The sequence below is a fragment of the Rhinopithecus roxellana genome, chromosome 8 (genome assembly GCF_007565055.1).
Source record: "Rhinopithecus roxellana isolate Shanxi Qingling chromosome 8, ASM756505v1, whole genome shotgun sequence".
NCBI classification, from domain to species: Eukaryota; Metazoa; Chordata; class Mammalia; order Primates; family Cercopithecidae; genus Rhinopithecus; species Rhinopithecus roxellana.
The window spans coordinates 5,001,059-5,024,877 of record NC_044556.1 but is presented as its reverse complement, the minus strand read 5'-3'; the positions used below and the strand labels follow the sequence as shown (position 1 = coordinate 5,024,877).

At 55.4% G+C, this 23,819-nt stretch overlaps 1 protein-coding gene across 2 annotated transcripts; it reads right to left on the bottom strand.

Annotated features, from left to right (window-relative positions):
* Positions 1-522: 522 nt before the first annotated feature.
* ZNF653 (zinc finger protein 653) lies at positions 523-23,819 on the bottom strand. 2 transcript variants are annotated; one of them, XM_030936365.1, is made up of 9 exons: positions 23,385-23,819; positions 15,030-15,073; positions 12,681-12,896; positions 4,392-5,003; positions 4,087-4,258; positions 3,869-3,980; positions 2,751-2,865; positions 1,203-1,264; positions 523-975 (listed from the first exon to the last, which is right to left on the bottom strand). In XM_030936365.1, exons 1-9 carry the CDS (start codon positions 23,681-23,683, stop codon positions 892-894), a joined length of 1,716 nt encoding a protein of 571 aa, XP_030792225.1. In that variant the 5' UTR covers positions 23,684-23,819; the 3' UTR covers positions 523-891. The 2 variants fall into 2 exon arrangements, with proteins under 2 accessions (XP_030792225.1, XP_030792224.1); XM_030936364.1 differs by having other exon boundaries at positions 544-975; positions 1,165-1,264.

Sequence of the window (23,819 nt, the reverse complement as noted above, 5' to 3'; positions counted from 1 at the left end):
TCCCCCCGCGGCTTCCTGTTTTAGGAACACGCCGAGCTGGTTCTACCGGGGCTTTGGCACTGGCTGTTCCTCTGGCCTGAGAATTTCCTCCCCCAGCTTTCTTCAAGGATAGATCTTTGTCATTCTGGCCTATGCGCAAATGCCACCTCCTCAAAGGCCCTCCCTGACCACCGACCTAAACAGCATCCCCAGAAAACAACGCATCACTCTCTCTTTTGCATGGCGCTTGTCGCTAACTGCAGATGTTTCTCATTTTAGGGGTTTCCTGAACACCTCCCCATCTCATCCCGGAAGCTCACTGAGGGTGGGACATGGGTGCTCCATAAAACAGGAGGAGTGGGCATTAGGGTCCTGAGTTCTGGGAGATGCCCAGAGACCCCAGACCCCCAAGTCCCACCCCATCCTGTGGGAGCAGGGGCTGTGCGGGGCTGCCGGGCCCAGGGACATCCCTCGTTCCCGGCCTCGCTCAGGAAGGGATCAAGCAGGCTGGAGACAGAGAGGGACCTGGCATCCCAAATCATTCAGGCCTAGGGGAAGGGCATCTCCTTTCTCGCTCTTTAATCTCACTCTGCTCTCTTGACACAGTTCCAGCAATGCAGCCCCAGGTACCAGCTCCGAGAAGGATGCAGTGGGGCGGGGTGGGGAACCTGCCCAGGGGGCCCAGCCCTGGGACGGGGCGGGGGCGCCTCCTTCCGGCCCGCGGTCCGGGCGCCCCTCGCAGCTGTCCAGGCCACAGCAAGCCCGGGAGTGGTGTCTGAGCGGACGAATAAATAGGGGTGGTCAGTCGTCAGGTGGGGTCAGGTGGGCTTGTGATCCGGGTGGCTTTTGAGCGCGTGGAACTTCACGCTGTCCAGCTTCTCGAAGCGCTTCCCGCAGCGATCACACGTGAAGTTATACTGCACCTCCGCAGTGTGCTTCTTCATGTGCCAGTTGAGGGACGCCCGCTGCCGGCACTGGTAGCCACAGATCTCGCACCTGCCAGGAGCCCGTGGCGGCACGGGGCGGGATCAGAGTGGGCGGAGCGGGGCCCTACAAGGCCGACACAAGGCCGAGCGCAGGTGGAACTGGGCCCAGGCACTGCGTGGGGGCGAAGCCGCCCCTGGGACCTGCTGGGATCCCCTCCCCACCCAATCCTCTAGCGGCATGGGGCGGCCTGTCACTCACTGCAGGGGGGTCTCGCCGGTGTGCGTGCGCCGATGTACCTCCAGGTGGTTCTTCCTCTTGAAGGACTTGCCGCAGGTCTCGCAGGTGAATTCACGGACACCTGGGGGTGGTGGGGACCGAGGCTGAGGATGGTGGGCTATAGGGCTGCAGACTGTGCTGCTAGAAGGAGCATCGGGCTGTCTCCTTGGATCTCCCAGGACTGCAGGTGCAGGCCGACCGAACCCTACGACCTTCCCATGCAATTACCCAGAAACGCAATCAAGCAGAGCTGAGATCGAACTTGGGTCCCTGAGGGGCATAGGGTGCAAACTGCCAAGCCAACATGGGTTTGAATTTGTCGTGTGTGCGTGTGTGTGTGTGTGTGTGTGTGTGTGTATTTTAAGATGGAGTTTCGTTCTTGTTGCCCAGGCTGGAGTGCAATGGCCCAATCTCGGCAACCTCTGCCTCCCGGGTTCAAGCAATTCTTCTGCCTCAGCTTCCCGAGTAGCTGGGATTACAGGCATGCGCCACCCACCATGCCCAACTAATTTTGCATATTTAGTAGAGACGGGGTTTCTCCACGTTGGTCAGGCTGGTCTCGAATTCCTGACCTCAGGTGATCTGCCTGCCTCGGCCCCCAAAGGGCTGGGATTACCACCGTGCCCAGTCTTGTCCCCGATATTTGAACTTTGGGTGATTTTGCATAAAAAAAAAATCTTCTGCCCGGCGCGGTGGCTCACACCTATAATCCCAGCACTTTAGGAGGCCAAGGAGGGCAGATTGCCTGAGGTCAGGAGTTGGAGACCAGCCTGGCTAACATGGCGAAACCCTGTCTCTACTAAAAAAATATATACAAAAATTGGCTGGTGTGGTGGTGGGCGCCTGTAATCCCAGATACTTGGGAGGCTGGGGCAGAAGAATTGCTTGAACCTGGGAGACACAGGCTGCAGTGAGCCGATCAGACTCCAGCCTGGGCAACAGAGTGAGACTCCATTGCAAAAAATAACCACACACACAAAGAAAAAAAAAATAAAAAAACAAAAAACCAAACTTCTGATCTCCTGTGATATCAGCAGCTCTGGCCCTCAGCACCATGCCCTATCGCTGGACATAGGCACCATGGCTCTCCACTGTGTCCCTAGCCCAGGCAAAAGACCTGCATCTCTGCCACAAGTGGAAACCGAAGCCCAGTCCCAAGCCAGCTGCTCCTCTCTGCCCAGCTCTCCTTCCTGCTGCTGCTTGGGTGGGTACTGGTCTGGCCTGTGGCCCCAGGTGCTACTATAGGTTCCAATCCGGAAGAGCAGTGGTGGTGTCAGCTGCTCCTTAAGTCTTGCATGAGACCTGCTCATGGGGTCATGGGGCATGGGGTCGTGGGAATAGGAGGGAAGAAAGCCGGCCCCGCCCAATTCCTGTGATTGATTGGTAATAGTCCCTGTCGCTGTGGCTCACATAGTTACAGCTTACTGAGGACAGGGAGGAAGCTCCTGGGGTGTAGCCCTGTGCCTGGAGACCCAGCACTGGGCTTTGACCCGCCAGCCCTGGCCCAGGCTCCCAGCCCCATGTCCCTGTGTTCCCTGCTCATGCAGCCAGCTGGCCCAGGGCCTGACCTGAATGGATGATCATGTGCCGCCGTAGGTGGTTGGATAAATAGAACTTCTTGCCACAGCCAGGATGAGGGCACACTTTGGTCTTTCCTTTCCGATGCACAAGATTGACATGGTTCTGGGGACGAGACGGGCAGGAGTGGGTCCCACAGGCCCACGGAAGGGGCTCTGGGAGGCGGGGAGAGATGAGGGCAGCTGGAAGGCAGGTTGGAGCTGGCCTCCCCAGGAGAAGGGAAGAGGGGTACCCTTGCCCAGCTCAGAGATTCCCAGGGGCACAACTGGGGTCAAAAGACAGCTTTTCTATTTTTTGAGAAGGAGCCTTGCTCTGTCGCCCAGTCTGGAGTGCCGTGGTGCAATCTCGGCGCACTGCAAGCTCTACCTCCCAGGTTCATGCCATTCTCTTGCCTCAGCCTCCTGAGTAGCTGGGACTACAGGCACCTGCCACCACACTGTTTTTTTTTTTTTTTTTTTTTTTTTTTTTGTATTTTTCAGTAGAGATGGGGTTTCACTGTGTTAGCCAGGATGGACTCGATCTCCTGACCTCGTGATCTGCCCGCCTCAGCCTCCCAAAGTGCTGGGATTACAGGTGTGAGCCACCATGCCCGGCCAAGGGCAGTTTTATTGAACACCTACTATATGCTAGGCTCTGGACTGGGATATCTGTCAACTCTGTGAAGGGCCCAGCTGTTAGCCCAATTAATCGATGGGGAAACTGAGGTTCAAGGCTCAGTGGTTTGGCCAGGGTCTTACAGGTGGCCAGTGGCAGGACTGGGATTGGATTTGAGGGCTGTCAGCCCCCATGGGCCTGGAACAGGCAGCCCCAATTGATTCATTCCTTTGTTCTTTCCCTGTTTAACATACTAGAGCAACCCTGGCTCCAGCTTGCAGGCCTGGCTTGCACTAGATGCTTAACACATGCTCAATCAAAGCATAGCACGGCACATTCAAAGGCCTCTTGTTGCATCCTCCCACACCAGGTGTGGGGTATGACAAGTCCCTGTCTTTGCCTTCAGGGGCACCTCGTCAAATTCCAAGGGGCAAACTAGAGGTAGGACATCCTGGCGGTGCCATGGCCTGGGCCTTGTGGGCCTGGCCCAGGCTGCTCCGGGTGGCGGCCTCACCTGGAAGCTGCTGAGGGCCACGTAGACTTGGCTGCAGCCCTCATATGGGCAGTGGAACATCTCGAGCAGGCCGTCAGCGTCCATCACCCGCGACCGCTTGCTCCGCCGCCTCCTGGAGGGGAAGGGGCCATGAAATCAGGGCTCCCACACCAAGCAGGCTGGGGGACTGTGGGCCGCTCCTAGCCCTCGCCCTCACCCTTGCCCACCCTGGCACCCACTTCTCAGGCTCCTTGGGGATTTCATAGATGATGGCTGACATGTCGCTGCCATCCAGCTCCTCCCCGTCTGCCTCTGCCTCGGGCTCTGCGCTTTCAGGCACCGACGTTGCCAGTTCCGGGGCTACTGGCTCCTCCTTCTCCTCCTTCTTGAGCAAGCACAGGTCCTCCTTCTCTACGGGGTGGACACAGGGTGGTGTCCGCAGGGGACGAAGGCTGCCAAGGTGCCCACTTCGAGGGCCACTTCTTACCCGGCCCCTCCCAGGCCCAACCACCCCTGGCCACAGGCCATGGCAAGTCCCCCAGACCTTTCTTGGTCTCGATGCCTGCTACTGCAGTGGCGTCCGTGGTGCTAGGCTGGCTACCCTCGGGCTCTGTCTGGGTGTAGGCCGCCACACCCTCCATCATGGCACAGGGCCCCTCCTCGCCCAGGCCACCGCCGGGGGCACCGCTGCCCGCTGCCATGTTGAGGTGAATGCCCTCGGCCGTGAGAGCGTCGTAGCCAGGGCCCGCGATGATGATCACCTGTGAGCCTGGCACCATGCCTGGCATGGGGCAGCTGGCCACCACCTCACCCAGGGTCTCCTGGGGCACGTTCTCAAAGAGGGCGCCGGGGCCCGCACCCACTTGCACGGGCACCGGCACGCACACCACCGTCTCCAGGGCTTCGGGCCCACTGCCTGCCGGGTTGGGGCACAGCGGGGTACCCTGCTCAGCCAGGCTCTCCACATGGTGGACGTCAAAGGGGATGTGTACACCCTCCTGAGTGATGAGCCCGCTGCTGCCCACTGGGCTGGTGGGTGTCACCGCCGCTGCCGCTGCTGCAGCCTTGACTGGCTGGCCTTCAGGGGGCTCCTCAGAGTCAGAGCCAGAGCCAGAGCTGGACGAGTCAGAGCTGCCGGCCACCAGCCCATTGCCCACTGTGGGGACAGAAGAAAGGGAATGGTTATGATAGCTGCAGCCACTGGTATTTGTTTATTTAGTTTTTACTTTATTTTTCTCTTTTCTTTCTTTTTTTTTTTGAGACACAGTCTTACTCTGTCACACAGGCTGGAGTGCAGTGGTGCGATCTCAGCTCACTGCAACCTTGGCACCCCGGTTCCAGTGATTCTCCTGCCTCAGCCTCCCAAGTAGCTGGGACTACAGGCGTGTGCCACCACACCCGGCTAATTTTTGTATTTTTTGTAGAGACGGGGTTTCACCATGTTGGCCAGGCTGGTCTTGAACTCCTGACCTCAAGTCGTACGCCCACCTCAACCTCCCAAAGTGATGGAATGACAGTGGTGAGCCACCGTGCCTGGCCGAATTTTTATTTTTTTCTGTTTTGAGATGGAGTCTCGCTCTGCCACCCAGGCTGGAGTGCAGTGGCGCAATCTCGGCTCACAGCAAGCTCTACCTCCCAGGTTCACACCATTCTCTTGCCTCAGCCTCCCGGGTAGCTGGGACTATAGGCGCCCGCCACCACGCCTCGCTAATTTTTTGTATTTTTAGTAGAGATGCGGTTTCACCGTGTTAGCCGGGATGGTCTCGATCTCCCGACCTTGTGATCCGCCCGCCTCGGCCTCCCAAAGTGCTGGGATTACAGGGGTGAGCCACTGAGCCCGGCCTGAATTTTTCTTTTCTTTCTTTTTTTTTTGAGACAGAGTTTTGTTCTGTCACCCAGGTTGAGTACAATGGTGTGATCTTGGCTCACTGCAACCTCTGCCTCCTGGGTTCAAGCGATTCTCCTACCTCAGCCTCCCAAGTAGCTGGGATTACAGGCACGCACCACCACACCTGCCTAATTTTTGTATTTTTAGTACAGACGGGATTCCCCATTTTGGCCAGGCAAGTCTCGAACTTCTGACCTCAGGTGATCCGCCCACCTGGGCCTCCTAAAGTGCTGGAATTACAGACATGAGACACCTCGTGCGGCCCCGATTTTTCCAAGTAGAGATCAGGTCTTGTTACGCTACCCAGGCTGGCCCTGAACTCCTGGGGTCTAGTGATCCTCCCACCTCAGTCTCTCAAAGTGTTGGGATTACAGGTGTAAGCCACCATGCCCGGCCAGCAGTTGGTATTTGTTGCGGGCTCTTCAGGGACTGGACACTGTGACCCTCTCACTGCCTAAAACAGCAATCACTTCTCAATCCCCACTGTCTCTACCTGTTCCAAGATGACTGACCCAGCTGACTACCCCTACTCCAAGGCACACTCTCCTCTCTTAGCCCCCAGACCCACACTCTGGTGTCTTGGGCCCTCCCTGGTGGCTCCTTCCAAGTTTATTTGGTTCTTGCAGGCCTGCAAGGCTCGGCCCGGTGCCTCTCCTCAGTGCTCACCTTACCCCCAGGCTTGCCCAGGCTGATGGGGTTAAAGGCCACCCTCCGATTCTCAATGCCAACTGAATGTCCAATAATTCAATCCAATCTGACATTATCTTCCTGGAGTGGGCATCAAATCCTCCAACTTAAAGGCTCAGTCCCGCAAGACCGCCTGACTTCAGATGTCAGCTGCAAGTCCCGGGCTACCCTGTATGTCTGACCAATGGGCTATAAATTGGGGGTTTCTATGACTCCATCCTCAGGTTTGATAATTTGTTAGAACAACTCACAGAACTCAGAAAATGGCTCTACCTATGATTGCAGCTTTATTATAAAGGATTCAACTCAGAGACAGCCAAAGGGAAGAGAGGCACAGGGCAAGATACGGGGGGATGGTGAGTGCTTCCATGCCCTCTCCCGGGGCACCACCGTCCCAGCATCTCAATGTGTTCACCAGTCTGGAACTGTTCAAGAGGGTTTTTTTTTGTTGTTGCTGTTGTTTGTTTTTTTGAGACACAGCCTTGCTCTGTTGTGTAAGCTGTAGTGAAGTGGTGCAATCTCAGCTCACTGCAACCTCTGCCTCCCGGGTTTAAGTGATTCTTCTGCCTCAGCCTCCAGAGTAGCTGGGACTACAGGCATGCGCCACCACGCCAGGCTAATTTATTTATTTTTTATTTTTTTGTATTTTTAGCAGAGATGGGGTTTCATCAAGTTGGCCAGGCTGGTCTGGAACGCCTGACCTCAGGTGATCTGCCCGGCTCGGCCTCCCAAAGTGCTGGGATTACAGGCATGAGCCACTGCGCCCGGCTAAGTATGTATTCTTATTATCACTACAACCACCCATGGCCTGGTGACTCCATATGCAGTTTCTGCCTAGACCTCCATGTCGAGCTCCAGATTCTTCCATCTCACTGGCCCCCTAAGAGGGTCTCACAGGCCTCTCAAACTCAGATCTGCAACACTGAGCTCTGTATCTTCCCTCCCACAAGGCCTGCATTGCTCACAGGTGTCCCTGACTCAGCGGATGGCAGCTCAGTCTCTCCAGTGGCTCAGGCCAAAGTCCTGGGGCTCTTCTTGACTTCTCTCTCTCTCACACCCACTTCCAATCTGTCAGCAAAACCTGTTGGTGCTGCATCCAAACTACATCCACCTGCAGCCTGACTGCTTCTCCCACTTCCCCTGCAGATGCTAGTCACGGCCCCACCAGCCTCCTGCCAGGGCCAGGGCAGTCCCTTCTGTTGGGTCCCCGGCTCCTGAGAACCTGCTCTTTACCTCCTGTAAAAAAGGCAGGTTAGCTGCTCACTAAATCCCTCTGTTCCTGGCACCAGCACTGACTACACTTCCCAGCATCCCTTGCGGGTAGGTGTGGCCATGTGGCTGAGACCCTGCCAATGGAATGCAAGTGAACAGGTGCTCCCAAGGTTGAGCCTCCACTTTTCTCCCCGCCAGCCAGCCAGGATCCAGAAGGAGGCTGGAGCCATAGAAAGGAAAGAACCTGGGTCCACGGATGAAAGGCAGTCTGCAAGATGGAAGCACCAGGCTTTGTGTATGGGAAACAAACTACTATGCCAGGTCACAAGAGCGGGGGTGTGTCTGTTTCAGGAGGTGTTCCATCACCTCCTGCCCTCGCCTCCTCTCCTAATGTCCTTAGAGACACTAGATAGGTTCCTGCCTCAAGGCCTTTGCACTTGCCATTCCCTCGGCTTGAATCCTCTTTTTTTTTTGAGATAGAGTCTTGCTCTGTCACCCAGGCTGAAGTGCAATGGCGCGATCTCGGCTCACTGCAAGTTCTACCTCCTGGGTTCACGCCATTCTCCTGCCTCAGCCTCGCAAGTAGGTAGGACCACAGGCGCCCGCCACCACGCCCGGCTAATTTTTTGTATTTTTAGTAAAGATGGGGTTTCACCATGTTAGCCAGGATGGTCTTGATCCCCTGACCTCGTGATCCACCTGCCTCAGCCTCTCAAACTGCCGGGACTGCAGACGTGAGCCACTGCGCCTGGCTGGCTTGAATCCTCTTCTGTCTGACATCTGAGAGGGCTCCTCCCTCCCCTCCATCAGACCCTTCATTAAAGAGTATTTTTTCAGGGGGAATTTCCTGACCATTCTGCCTCAAATAGTTCCTTTTTCCCTCCTTTATTTTTTCCCAAAGCCCGTACCACCTTACAGTGCACTCTATATTTTATTTTATTTTTGAGATGGGAGTTTCACTCTTGTCGCCCAGGCTGGAGTGCAATGGTGCAATCTCAGCTCACTGCAACCTCCACCTCCCTGGTTCAAGTGATTCTCCTGCCTCAGTCTCTTGAGTAGCTGGGATTACAGGCATGCCTGACCATGCCCCGCCAATTTTTGTATTTTTAGTAGAGACGATGTTTTACCATGTTGGACAGGCTGGTCTCAAACTCCTGACCTCAAGTGATCCACTCGCCTCAGCCTCCCAAAGTGCTGGGATTACAGGCGTGAGCCACCACACCTGGCCTATATTGTAATTAATTAATTTTTTTTTTTAGACAGTGTCTCCCTCTGTCACCTAGGCTGGAGTGCAGTGGCACAGTCATAGCTCACTGCAGCCTCGGGCTCCTAGGCTCAAGCGATCCTCCTGCTTCAGCCTCCTAAAGCACTGGGAGAGGTGCACCACTATGCCCAGCTAACTTTTTAATTTTTTTGCTAGAGATGGGGTCTCACTATGTTGCCCAGGCTGTTCTCTAAGTCCTGGCCTCAAGCAATCCTAACTTGGCTTCCCAAAGCACTGGGATTACAGGCTTGAGCCACTGCGCCCGGACTATGCTCTATATTTTTACTGGTTTATCCTGCTTACAATCCACTTCCCCTCTAGAATGTAAACTCTGTAAGGCTGTGGGGTCCCTGTGCAGAGCCCGCCACGCTGAGAAGGTTGCCTGGTGCGCAGTGAGGGTTCGTTCCAATAAATGAATGAATCTCCATTCCCCGATCTTGGCTCATTGCAGCCCCTGCCTCCCAGGTTCAAGTGATTTTCATGCTTCTGCCTCCCAAGTAGCTGGAAGTACAGGCATGCACCACCACACCTGTCTAATTTTTTGTATTTTTAGTAGAGACTGGGTTTTGCCATGTTGCCCAGGCTGGTCTCGAACTTCTAGCCTCAAGTGATCCATCTGCCTTGGCCTCCCAAAGTGCTGGGCTGGCATTACAGGTGTAAGCCACTGTACCTGGCCCTTGGGAGCGTTTTGGTTGTTTTTGTTTGTTTGTTTGTTTGTTTTAGACAGAGTCTTGCTCTGTTGCCCAGGCTGGAATGCAGTGGCACGATCTTGGCTCACTGCAACCTCCGCCTCCTGGGTTTCAGTGATTCTTCTGCCTCACCCTCCCAAGTAGCTAGGATTGCAGGCTTGCGCCACCATGCCCAGCTCATTTGTGTATTTTTAGTAGAAATGGGGTTTCACCATGTTGGCCAGGCTGGTCTTGATCTCCTGGGCTCAAGTGATCCACCTGCCTGGCCTCCCAAAGTGCTGAGATTGGCTGGGTGTGGTGGCTCACGCCTGTAATCCCAGCACTTTGGGAGGCCAAGGCAGACAGATCACAAGGTCGAGAGATCGAGACCATCCTGGCCAACGTGGTGAAACCCTGCCTCTACTAAAAATACAAAAATTAGCTGGAAGTGGTGGTGTATGCCTGTAGTCCCAGCTACTCAGGAGGCTGAGGCAGAAGAATCGCTTGAATCTGGGAGGCGGAGGTTGCAGTGAGAAGAGATTGCCCCACTGCACTCCAGCCTGGGCAACAGAGCGAGACTTCGTCTCAAAAACAAAACAAAACCAAAGTGCTGAGATTACAGGTGTGAGCCACTGCGCCCAGCCTTTGTTTTGGGTCTTTAGTGAGTAAATATGTATAAGGGCTTAGGACAGCAGGAGACTGAAAGTAGGCACCCTGTAAGTTTCCTATTATTATCATCTCAGTGCCATTCAGGGCAGTGAGATGCCCACTCTTGATGGACCTGGGGTGGCAGCAGGGTTGGCGGTAAGGAGGATCAGCCCCTCTTTTTAAATAATTTTCCCTTGTCCTGTATTCTGCAGGGTGGTCAAACCCCCAGCACCATCCTGAAGGAGGGGCAGTCGCCTAATGAGCGGAGGGAAGGGCCAGAGCAAGCGTCTGCATCCACCTGACTGCAGCGTCTGCTAAGTCTGGCTGACTCCAGACTTCTCCCCAGGTAATGACAGCACCAACAGAAATAGTCATGGGCAAGGCACAATGGCATATGCCTGTAATCCCAGCACTTTGGGAGGCCAAGGCAGGAAGATTACTAGATCCCAGGAGTTTGAGACCAGCCTGGGCAACACAGTGAGATCCCGTCTCTACAAAAAATTTAAAAATTAGCTGGCTGTGGTGGTGTGTGATTGTGTTACCAGCTACTCAGGAGGCCAGGGTGGGAGGAACACTTGACCCAGGAGTTGGAGGCTGCAGTGAGCTATGACTGCACCACTGCACTCCAGCCTGGGAAACAGAGTGAGACCCTGTCTCTAAAAAAGTAAATAAAAATAAAAAATTAGCCAGGTACAGTGGCTGACACCAGTAATCCCAGCACCAAGGGAGGCCGAGGCAGGAGGATCACTTCAGGCCGGGAGTTCAAGACCAGCATTGCTAAAGTGGTGAAAATCCATCTCTACTAAAAATACAAAAATTAGCTGGGCATGGTGGCTCACGCCTGTAATTCCAGCTACTGGGGAGGCTGAGGTGAGAGAATTGCTTGAACCCAGGAGGCAGAGGTTGCAGTGAGCCAAGGTCTTACCACTGCACTCCAGCTTGGGAGACAGAGAGAGACTCTGTCTCAAAAAAATAAAATAAAATAAGGCTGGGTGCAGTGGCTCATGCCTGTAATCCCAGAACTCTGGGAGGCCAAGGTGGGTGGATCACCTGAGGTCAGGAGTCTGAGACCAGCCTGGCCAACATGGTGAAACCCCATGTCTACTAAAAATACAAAAATTAGCTGGGTGTGGTAGCAGGTGTCTGTAATCCCAGCTACTCGGGAGGCTGAGGAAGGAGAATCGGTGGAACCTGAGGGTTGGAGGTTGCAGTGAGCTGAGATCACGCCATTGCACTCTAGCCTGGACGACAAGAGTGAGTTGGGGCATAAGGAAGCTGCTCTGGGCACCACGCACACCCCAGCCTGACCCATCACCAAATGGGCCAGTCAGATCACTCCTGGGGCTTAGGGTTCCTTGACTGCAAAGTGGGGCTGATGACAAGGCCATGCAGAAGATTCATGGTGGCTCTGGGCAGGGCCAGGAGTGGCACACAGTGAGGGGGGCAGTAAAAGGCAGAGGAGGGCGGAATGCAGGTCCCAGATCACGGGACGGGGCAGCCGAGGGGCCACTGCACGCTGGGAGCCTGGCCAACACTTGGTGGGACGGTCGTTGGCGGGGGCGCCCACCCGGAACACCTCTCACCCCCGGCTTCCCCTCGGCCAGCTGGGATGCCACCTGCTCCGAGATGCCAGCCAGCGCAGGCTCAGCCCCGGTGACTGCCCCACCCTCAGCCCTGACAGGACGCCTGGCAGTGTGCCCCACACTCCTTCTCCAGCCAATGCCAAACCCCTGAGGCTGCCGGCAGCCCCCTCACCACTCACCGGGGCCAACTGGGCCTCCCTCACTGAGTGCCTGCCCCATGGGATGGGAAGGAGAGAGGCAGGGACTGTGAGGGTGGGGATGGAGGAGGAGAAAGGGGAACGGAAGGAAACAAGAAAGAGAGGGAGGGAGGAGGAAACAAAGAAAATGAAAGATCAAGGAAGGAGACAGGCAGCTCAAGGGAGGAGAAATGGGGAACAGGAGGGGAGCAGAATGGAGGGGAGGCAAGAAGTGAAGCCTGGAAAGGCAGAAGGTGAGAGAACGCAACTGGGAGCCGGAGAAAATCAAAAAGGAGGTAGCGGCCAGCTTAGCCAGGGCTCAGGAGAGCATCACAGCCTATGGAGCCATAAGGCCTGGGTGGTTTAGGCGGCCGTTTCACCGTGGGGGCCGAGCCCTGCCCCAGCAGGCCTGCCCCCGCCCCAGCTGCCAAGCCAGGGCTCCTGGGCCCTCAGCCAGCCCTGCTCGGGACTGGCCTTGGGCACAGATGGGCAAACTGCTCCGTAAAGAGGGACTGCCTCCCCGTTCAGGCTCTGTAAGGACTCAGAGGGCAAGGCCACGAAGGGCTCGGCCTGGCCCAACGTGTCGCTGCTCTGTCCCAGTGCCAGAGCCACTGTGGCCACTATTCTGTCTGTGATGCTAGCCTAGGGCTAGTAAGAAGCCCCCAGACATGGGCGGCCCCCGATGTGCCCTCGCCCCACAGACCCACCTTTGTCACTGTCTGGGTCTGAGTCGCTGAGGGGCTTCAGGGGCGAGTGCAGGTCCTGGAAGTAGCGGTGGCCAGCTTCGCACTGCCACACGGCCGTGGTATACAGGCCGAAAGTGGGGTCTAGCTCCACCAGGTGCGGTTCGTATGGGCAGCGGTGCTTGTGGTCCTCGTACCAGATCACCACGTTCTTCAGGCAGTTCACGTTGCGTCGCCGCCCTGTGGACCAGGGCCGAGGGGTGGGTGTAAGGGACGGGGCTCAGCCCATGGTGACATGGCTGCCTGAACCACCGGGGCCTTATGGGTCCCATGGGTTGGGAGGCCCTCCTGAGTGCCATCCAGGCCTGCACCCAGTTTAGAGGGGGAAACTGAGGCTCAGAGAGGAGAAGCACCCCCTGTAGGTAATGCGGACTGTTCTATTGGCCAAGTCATGTAAACAGTGGAGCCTGGCGCACAGTAGGTGCATAATAATTGTTAGCTACTTATTATTGTTCTCATCTTCATCAAACGCCTAGATCAGTGCAGTCCTCAGGCCCAGGACTCCCAGGCTCCCACCCTAACGAGCCCCTGCAGCCGCAAGAGGGCGCCTGTGAACGCCCGAGTCAAGTCTGTTCCCTCCTCTGCTCAGAATCCACCATGAGGGCCAGGCGCAGTGACTCACACCTGCAATCCTAGCACTTTGGGAGGCAGAGGCGGGTGGATCACTTAAGGCCAGGAGTTTGAAACCAGCCTGGCTAACATGGAGAAAACCCATCTTTACTAAAAATACGAAAATTAGCCAGGCATGGTGGTGCATGCCTTTCATCCCAGCTACTTGGGAAGCTGAGGTAGGAGGATCACTTGAGCCCAGGAGGTGGAGGATGCAGTGAGCCGAGGTTGCGACACTGCTCTCCAGCCTGGGCGACACAGCAAGACCACCTCCCTCAGGGTAAAAGCCAAAGTCTTCCCTTCGGCCCACAGGGCCCAATGTGACTTGTCACCTCCTGGCCCTCACCCGCTTGGTGACTCCACTCCACTCCACTCCACTCCAGCCACACAGCCTCCTCGCTGTTCCTGGAGCGGGCTAGGTGTGGGCCACTCAGGGCCTTGGCACGGGCTGTGCCTGCTTCCTCCAGATAACTGTCTTGCTCCCTCCCCACTTCACTCAGGTCTCCCCCAAATGCACCCTCTCCGAGAGGCCGCTCCCTGCCCAGTCACTCTAGCCAACCTTAGCTTGCTGTCCGTTTTCTCCAGGTAGTACCTAGATGCCATCTGTGGCCATTTGTTTACATGTGCCCTGTCTGTCTCTCCCACCAGAATGTCAGCTCCTCAAGAGCAGGAACATTGCTGTTTTGTTCCTCCTGTACCCCCAGTGCCCCCACAGGGCCTGGTACACAGCAGGTACTCCAGGAACATTTGCTGGATGAAAGAACGCTGTATAAAGGGTGGGCACGGTGGAGCCGGACCACCTGGGTTTGAATCCTGGCTCTGCCCCTTCCAAGCTGGGTAGCTCCGGGCAAGTGACTCAGCTTCTCTGAGTCCCAGGGGCCTCCTCTGGGCTGGGGAGAATAAGGGATTCCCATCCCGGAGGGCTGCCAGGCAGGAGGGAGGGAGTGAAGACATGTCCAGGACACAGAACAAGGCTGGGCACACAGTGAGTGCTGGGAAATGGTATCTGACTTGTGTGATGGTCCTGGTCCCTCGGCCAAGTGCGAGGACAGCATGTCCCCCACTCCTGTGGGCCGGGAGATGAAGAGGGGCCCAGAAGAGGTGTTTGGGTCTAGGGAATGCGCCCAGAGTCTCCAACCATGAGGGCAACAGAGTCAGCACCCACAGCCACCTCTCCAGCCCAGCCCTTTCCCTCCTCATTGCGCTCCTCATCCCTTGAGGATTCAGGGTGAAGGTCCTGGCTCCCCCCGCCTCTGAAGAATCCTAAGAAGGGGAGGGGCTCACTGCCACCAGCTGGCCTTCACCCTGCTGGACATGGCCTGCGACCCCTAACTCCAGGGCTCAGAGCTGTGCAGACCCTGGCTGTTCAGACTCCCACCGACTGGTGGCCAGCAAGACAGGAGGGGCAAGCTCCAGACCTCCCCTCTAACCACCAGTGCCTGGCTCCCCCTGCCCTTAGGGCTCTGCACAAGCTGTTCCCTCTGCTCGGCTCTCCCCTGGCTGACTCCCATGCCGGGAGCAAAAGACTGAGGGAGCCAAGGACACTGCCTGAGACATGAGACACGTGGACCTGGGTTTGAAGTCTGGCTCTGCCGGTTCCAACTGTGCTGCCCAGGGCAGCGACCTGGCCTCTCTGGGCCTCGATTTCCATATTCCCACCACTCCCAACTCTCCCCACCTCCCCCAGGCTGAGCCTCCACTTACTTTTCTTCCGCTTTGGCTTTTTGGGGACCTGCTCCCAAGGCTTCCTGCAACAGAGAGAGGCAGTGAGGGTGAACGCGGGGCCAGCGCTGGGTCTGTCTGACCCGTAAGTAATGACAGTGACTACAGCCACCGAAACGAAATCTCAACTTTTTTTGTTTTTGAGATGGAGTCTCACTCTGCTGCCCAGGCTGGAGTGCAGTGGTAAGATCTCAACTCATTGCAGTCTCTGCCTCCCAGGTTCCAGCGATTCTCCTGCCTAAGCCTCTCAAGTAGCTGGAATTACTATAGGTGCATGCCACCACACCCGGCTCATTTTTGTATTTTTAGTAGAGATGGGGTTTCACCATGTTGACAAGGTTGGTCTCGAACTCCTGACCTCAGGTGATCTGCCCACCTTGGCTTCCCAAAGTGCTGGTATTACTTTGGGAGTAATACCAAGGTATTACTTGGCTGGTGAGCGGCCACGCCTGGCCTGAACTTTTTTTTTGTTTTTTTTTTGAGACAAGGTCTTGCTCTGTCACCCAGGCTGGAGTGCAGTGGCGCAATCTCAGTTCACTGCAATCTCTACCTCCCGGGTTCAAGCGATTCTCCTGCCTCAGCCTCCTGAGTAGCTGGGATTACAGGCTAATTTTTTTTTTTTTTTTTTTTTTTTTTTTGAGACGGAGTCTCGCTCTGTTGCCCAGGCTGGAGTGCAGTGGCCGGATCTCAGCTCACTGCAAGCTCCACCTCCCGGGTTTATGCCATTCTCCTGCCTCAGCCTCCCGAGTAGCTGGGACTACAGGCGCCCACCACCTCGCCGGGCTAGTTTTTTTTGTGTTTTTTTTAGTAGAGATGGGGTTTCACCGTGTTAGCCAGGATGGTCTCGATCTCCTGACCTCGTGATCCACCCGTTTCGGCCTCCCAAAGTGCTGGAATTACAGGCTTGAGCCACCGCGCCCGGCCAATTTTTGTATTTTTAGTAGAGACAGGGTTTCACCGTGTTGGTCAGGCTGGCCTTGAACTACTGACCTTGTGATCTGCCTGCCTCAGCCTCCCAAAGTGCTGGGATTACAGGCGTGAGCCACCGCTTTTTGAAGGAGTCTCGCTCTGTCACCCAGGCTGGGGTGCGGTTGTGCGATCTCGGCTCACTGCAGCCTCCGCCTCCCACATTCAAGCGATTCTTGTGCTTCCAGAGTAGCTGGGATTACAGGCATGCACCACTATGCCCAGCTAATATGTGTGTGTGTGTATGTGTGTCTGACCTCAGGTGATCCGCCCATCTCAGCCTCCAAAGTGTTGGGATTACAGGCATGAGCCACTGCGCCCAGCCTGGAATCTGAACTTTTATGTACCTGTCCCCAACTCCAGCACTGTGTCACCAGGCCCCTCACTTGGACTCTCTCCCCTACTGCCACCAGCTCTGGGAGAGGCCTCTAGCATCATCACCACCTCAAGAAGCAGGAAAAACAGGCTTGGAGGGGTGAGGCCACCTGCGCCCTGGGTCCCACAGTCAGGGAGTAGAGAAGTAACAAAGTGGGTATGAAAAGTTGGTGTGGAAGCAGAATTCCAAGATGGCCCCCACAGTTCCCCTGGGATATATGCCCTGTATGATCCTCTTCCCCTAAGCAGGGCAGGCCTGTGAGTAGGACTGGATATCAAGCCTTGGTTAGGTGACTGTGAGTTAATCAAAAGGAAGCATATCTTGCAGGGCACAGTGGCTAAAACCTGTAGTCCCAACTACTTGAGAGGCTGAGAGTGGTCTTGGCCCACAGCCAGCAAGAGAGTGGGTACTGTCTGGGTGTGGTGTCTCACACCTGTAATCCTAGCACTTTGGGAGGCTGAGGCAGGAGGACTGCTTGAAGCCAGGGGTTCAAGACCAGCCTGGGCAACATAGCAAGACCCCATCTCTATTTATACATTAAAAAAAAAAAAAAGGCCAGGCTCGGTGGCTCATGCCTGTAATTCCAGCACTTTAGGAGGCTAAGGCGGGTGGATCGCTTGAGGCCAGAAGTTGGAGACCAGTCTGGGTAGCATAACCTGTCTCCACAAAAAATATAGAAATTACCCAGGTGGTGGCATGCGCCTGTAGTCGCAGTTACTCAGGAGGTTGAGGTGGGAGGATCACCGGAGCCCGGGGAGGTCAAGGCTGCAGTGAGCCACGATCATGCCACTGCACTCCAGCCTGGGCAACAGAGTAAAACCGTGTCTCAAAAACAAAGAAACAAACAAAAACAAACAAAAAACGATCTTCATCATGGTACAGCCCTATCACTTGATCATCCATAAGCAAATGGTACAATGATCATTATGATTATCAGTATCATCATAGAGCCCGGGTCCCCTGGCCTCCCTGCTGTGGCCCAGATCTGCTCTTGCCACAAACATCTTGACAACCAGTCTAGTGTCTCTTACCAGCAAAACTGTCCACCCCCTCTGACTCCTGCCCAGCCCTGTAACAATTCTCGGTACCATAACCATCTGGTTCCCAGGACTGTACCTTGGGGCTCTTCCATCCTTCCTGCCCCAGGCTCTGCCCCTGCCTCCAGCTCTGCTCTTCCAGGTCCCATCCCATGTGACTCTATCCCTTCCCACGCTCCACCCTGCCCTGCACATGGCCACACTGGCTGTGGAGACTCCCACCCAACCCAATACCCAAGTCTGGCTCTGTCACCAAGGTTGGAGTGGAGTAGCGCTATCTCAGTTCACTGCAACCTCTGCCTCCTGGGTTCAAGTGATTCTCCTGCCTCAGCCTCCTGAGTAGCTGGGATTACAGACGCCTGCCACCATGCCCAGCTAATTTTTGTATTTTTAGTAGAGATGGGATTTTGCCATGTTGGCCAGAGTAGTCTTGAACTCCTGACCTCAAGTGATCTGCCCGCCTCAGCCTCCAAAAATGCTGGGATTACAAGTGTAAGCCACCATGCCCGGCCCCAAAACCAAGTCCTAATGTCCACAGCCACCTCCACCCACTCACTGCTGGAGGCTGGGAGTGTCACATTGCAGTGGGGACAGTCGTGGGTATCAGCCAGACCCAAGTTCAAGACTCAGCTCTGCTATCAATTGCCTGTGTGACCTCAAGCAGGTCTTGTCCCCTCTGAGCCTCAGTCTCCCTGTCTGTGAAGTGGAAATAGTAGTAGTGCCTCCCACACAGGATCACCATGGGGAGCAAGCGAGGTCATGTGTAACCTGGTGAGCGCCACTTTCCAACCCCAATGCAGGGCTCTCTCCCTCAAACTGCCTACCTCTCCTGTCCACTTCTCCAGCTTCTGCCACTTCTCTGTGACTCCCAGCAGAGGCCACTGGCACCAAGGACCACAGCTACTGGGGCTACTCAGGACCTGGCTTTGCTGTTGCCTGCCATTTCCTTTCAGTCTTCAGTCATTCCCACCAGCATCTAGATATGCCATGATTTCTCCCGTCTTGGATTAAAATCATTTTGATACCCACCTTCCCCACCAGCCCCTTCCCCATATCTTTTTTTTTTCTTTTTGAGACAGGGTCTCGTGGTATTGCCCCAGCTGGAGTGCAGTGGCGCCATCAAAGCTCACTGAAGCCTCAACCTCCAGTGCTCAACTGATCCTCTTGCCTCAGCCTCCTGAGTAGCTGGGACCACAGGCATGCACCACTGTGCCTGGCTAACTTTTGTATTTTTTGTAGAGATCGAGTTTCGCCATGTTGCCCAAGCTGGTCTCAAACTCCTGGGCTCAAGCGATCCTCCTGCTTCAGTCTCCCAAAGTGCTGGGATTACAGGCATGAGCTACCGCACCCAGCCTCCTTCCTCATTTCCCCCCTTTGCCACGGTTGTCTACACTCGCTGTCTCCATATCCTCTCCTCTGTCTCACTGGAACTCCTCCAGTCAGGGCTTTTCTCCATCACGTAAGACACTCTCCCATTACGGTCACCAGTGATGGCCGCTTCACTTGGCCCAACAGCACTGGACATGATAGACGCTTCCTTTGGCCTCCTGGGTGCTGCCACTGCCCAGTGCTCCACTGGCACTGGGGCTGCTGCTTCTCCCTCACCTCCCTTACCAAGGAGAGCAAATGCCACACTCAGGCCTGCATTTTCTGTCTGAAAGTATCCCTTTAGTAATTTTTTTTTTCTTTTGAGATGGAGCCTCGCTCTCCCGCCCAGGCTGGAGGAGTGCGATGGCGTGATCTCGGCTCACTGCAACCTCTGCCTCCCGGGTTCAAGCGATTCTCCTGCCTCAGCCTCCCGTGTAGCTGGGACTATAGGCATGTGCCACCAGGCCCAGTGAATTTTTGTATTTTTAGTAGAGACAGGGTTTCAATATGCTGGCCAGGCTGGTCTCGAACTCCTGACTTCATGGTCTGCCCACCTCAGTCTCTCAAAGTGCTGGGATTACAGGTGTGAGCCACCGTGCCTGGCCGAATTTTATTTTATTTTTTGAGACAGAGTCTTGCTCTGTTGTCCAGGCTGGAGTGCAGTGGCGCCATCTTGGCTCACTGAAACCTCTGTCTCCCAGGTTCAAGCGATTCTCCTGCCTTAGTTTTCCGAGTAGCTGGGACTACAGGTGTGCGCCACCACGCCCAGCTAATTTTTGTATTTTTAGTAGAGACATGGTTTCAATATGATGGCCAGGCTGGTCTCGAACTCCTGACTTCTCGATCTGCCCACCTTGGCCTCCCGAAGTGCTGGGACTATAGGCATGAGCCATTGTGCCTGGCCTATTTTTATTTTACTTTTTGAGACAGAATCTTGTTCTGTTGCCCAGGCTGGAGTGTAGTTGTATGATCTCAGCTCACTGCAACCTCTACCTCCCGGGTTCAAGCAATTCTCCTGCCTCAGCCTCTCAAGTAGCTGGGATTACAGGTGTGCACCACCGCACCCGGCTAATTTTTGTATTTTCAGTAGAGACAGGGTTTCACCCTATTGGTCAGACTGGTCTCAAACTCCTGACTTCAAGTGATCCACCTGCCTCGGCCTCCCAAAGTGCTGGGATTACAGGTGTGAGCTACCACGCCCTGTCCTCCTTTTTTTTCTTTTTAATTGTTGTCAGGAGTAGCGTGAACCTCCTTGGACTCATCATCAGCTTTACCAGTTGTTAACTCTTGGCCAACCTTGTATCACAATGTGTACCCCATCCATTCTTCAAGCCACACACATCCTAGAGACAGTTCCTTTTTTTTTTTTTTTTTTTGAGACAGAGTCTTGCTCTGTCGCCCAGGCTGGAGTGCAGTGGCCGGATCTCAGCTCACTGCAAGCTCCACCTCCGGGGTTTACGCCATTCTCCTGCCTCAGCTTCCTGAGTAGCTGGGACTACAGGTGCCCGCCACCTCGCCCGGCTAGATTTTTTGTATTTTTTTAGTAGAGACGGGGCTTTACCGTGTTAGCCAGGATGGTCTCCATCTCCTGACCTCATGATCCGCCCGTCTCAGCCTCCCAAAGTGCTGGGCTTACAGGCTTGAGCCACTGCGCCTGGCCGAGACAGTTCCTTCTAAAATATAAACCAGGCTGGGTGTGGTGGTATGTGACTTGTATTCCCAGTTACTCTGGAGGCTGAGGTGGGAGAATCTCTTGAGCCCAGGAGTTCAAGACCAGCCTGAGCAACATAGCAAGACTGCGTCTCAAAAATAAATAAATAAATAAATAAATAAATAAATAAATAAATAAGAAAATAAAAGGCCGGGCACCATGGCTCATGCCTGTAATCCCAGCACTTTGGGAGGCCGAGGTAGCCAGACCACTTGAGGTCAGGAGTTCGAGACCTGCCTGGCCAACATGGCGAAACCCTGTCTCTAATAAAAATAGAAAAATTAGCCAGGCATAGGGGCGCACACCTGTAGTCCCAGCTACTTGGGAGGCTGAGGCAGGAGAATCGCTTGAACCCAGGAGGCAGAGATTGCAGTGAGCTGAGACTGTGCCACTGCACTCCAGCCTGGGCGACAGAGCAAGACTCCATCTCAAAAAAAATAAAATAAAATAAGGGGGGGGCAGGGGAAATAAAGGCAGACCATACCACTTCTTTCTCCGTACAAAATCTTGCACTTAAGAAAAGGCTCCCACCTCACTGGGAGGAAAAACTGGAGTCCTCTCCACGGCCCTGGATGACCTTTCCTGTCACCAATCTGTCCTTGTCTTCCCTTCTCCCCCTCACTCATTGCAGTCCAGCCATACAACCCTCTTCAGTGTTCCTGGCACACAACAGGGTCCTGCCTCAGGGCCTTTGCCTTTGCTATTCCCTCCGCCTCAACTCTTTCCCAGAGATCTGCATGGCTCCTCCTAGGTTCCTTCAGGTCTTCACTGAAATGCTATCTTCTGAATGTGACCACCTTCACTCCCTATTTTAAATTCCAACTCACACTCTTCATTCACTTTTGTTTTTTCCATAGCCCCTATCTCTCTCTCATGGACTATATAACTTCCTTAAGTTTCTAGTCTGTAGTAAACAGCCTTTTGCCAGGTATGGTGGCTCATGACTGTAATCCCAGCACTTTGGGAGGCTGAGGAGAGAGGATCCCTTGAGCCGCGGAGTTTGAGACCAGCCTGGACAACATAGTGAGACCCCTATCTCCATAAAAAATAAAAAAATCAGCCAGGCGAGGTGGCTCACCTGCAGTCCCAGCTACTCAGGTGACTGAGTAAGGAGAATTCCTTGAGCCTGGGAGGTTGAGGCTGCTGTGAGCTATGAACATGCCACTGTACTCTGGCCTGGGTGACACAGTGAGACCCTGTCTCAAGAACAAACAAACAGGGCTGGGCACAGTGGCTTACACCTGTAATCCCAGCACTTTGGGAGGCTGAGGCCGGAGAATCACTTAAGCCTAGGAGTTTGAGATCAGCCTGGGCAACATAGGGAAACCTCTGTCTCCACAAAAAATACAAAAATTAGCCAGGTGGGGTGACGTGCACCTGTGGTCCCAACTACTCAGGAGGCGGAGGTAAGAGGATCACTTGAACCCACGAGGTTGAAGCTGCAGTGAGCCGTGATCATGCCACTGCACTCCAGTCTGGGCGAGAGAGTGAGACCCTGTCTCAAAAAGAAAAACGAGGGCCGGGCGCGGTGGCTCATGTCTGTAATCCCAGCACTTTGGGAGGCTGAGGCAGGTGGATCACAAGGTCAGGAGACCGAGACCATCCTGGCTAACATGGTGAAACCCCGTCTCTACTAAAAATACAAAAAATTAGCCGGGCGTGGTGGCGGGCGCCTGTAGTCCCGGGAGGCTGAGGCAGGAGAATGGCATGAACCCGGGAGGCGGAGCTTGCAGTGAGCGGAGATCCTGCCACTGCACTCCAGCCTGGGCGACAGAGCAAGACTCTGTCTCAAAAAAAGAAAAAAAAAGGAAAACGAACAAAAAAAATCCCAGGCCTTTGAACAAGCCATCCCCTCTGCCCACCAGAATGTCTGTTCCACGAGGCAGGTATCTTTGCGCTCCCAGCATTTCCAGTCCTGTTCTTGAGCATATAAATCAGCCTGCTGCCCTGGGAAAGGGGTGGGTATAATTCAGCAGGACCTGTTTGATTCTTGACTCTCAGAATCTCCCCCCAGAGAAACATGCGAACATGTGCACCTGAAAACCAGGGCAGAACAAGGATTTCCTTGCAGCACTGCTTGTGATAGGGAATAAATATCATCCTTGTAAAAGTTAATACTCAGGGAACCCACTACCTGCCAGGCACTGTTCTAAGCTCTTTGCCTATTTTAACTCAATCATCCCATCAACGTATAAGGCAGGAAGGGAAAAACTCCATCCACACCGCTCCTTCTCAAGATAGATAATTTACTTTACAAAGACAGGCTTCTCTGCCCTCCACCTGCCCAGCTACCTAGCGGTTTCCTCTTCATCCGAGTATCCCTGGGCTGAGTTGCTTCACAGAAATAGGTTTAGGGGAGTGAAGTCCAGGTTGTGAAGAGTCCCCTGGGTGTGCTGGATCTAGGGTTGCGGGAATGGGGCCATACGGAGTCCCAGATGGGGCACCAGAACTTCAGGAAGGGCAGGGCTGAGTGCCCCACAGTGTCCCGAGTCCCAGGCCAGGTGGGGAATTAAGCGGGGGAGGATGAGACCGGTGAGGGGGCGGGGCTGCCCCTCCAGGGACTGGGTAGTTACAAGGCCTGGAGGTGGGGCCAGTCCCAGGATTGGGCCGCCAGAGTTCTAGCGGGCGGAGCCCAGCGCTCAGAAGGCGGGTAGAGGGGCTGGGTGCATCCTAGGATTGGGCAGTCGAAACGATGGGGGGCGGGGCCACAGGCCAGGCGCGTCCCGGCCTGGCAGTGGAAGACCCAGGCCGGCGGTCCGGCTCCTGGGCGGGGCTCGCAGGTGCCGGGGGCAGGGCCTCAAAGCGGAGGGGGCGGGGCAAAGCCCGGCGGGGGCTGGGGGCATCTCCTCCCTCCCTCCTTTGGGGCCAGGCCCCCTCACCCGTGGCGGCCGCTCCGCTGGCCGCGCTCCAGAGAGATGAGGTAGGCGGCGAGCTTGGCGTCGCTCCAGCCGCTGCGGCGCCGCAGGTCCACCCAGGGCCCGTGCGCCTCGCCCAGGTACACGCGCCGCACGTCGTACTTCTTCCGGGACTCGAGCCGCCGCCGGGCCCGGTCCGACTCCGTGAGTCGCGGCCGGCCCCGCGCCTTTCGGCCCGCTGCGCCCTCGTCGGCTGCTGCCTCCCCGCCCGCGCCCGCCTCAGCCTCCGCCTCCGCCTCGGGCTCCGGCGCCCGCTCCGCCATCCCCCCCACCTTGGTTACCAGCCTCCCCCGTTGTTAGGAGCCGGACCGGAAGTGGCGCGCATCTTCAGCGCCGCCGAGAAATTTCTCACGGTCTCGCTGCCCTGGGGCGCCAAAAGGAGACTAAGAACGGAAACTG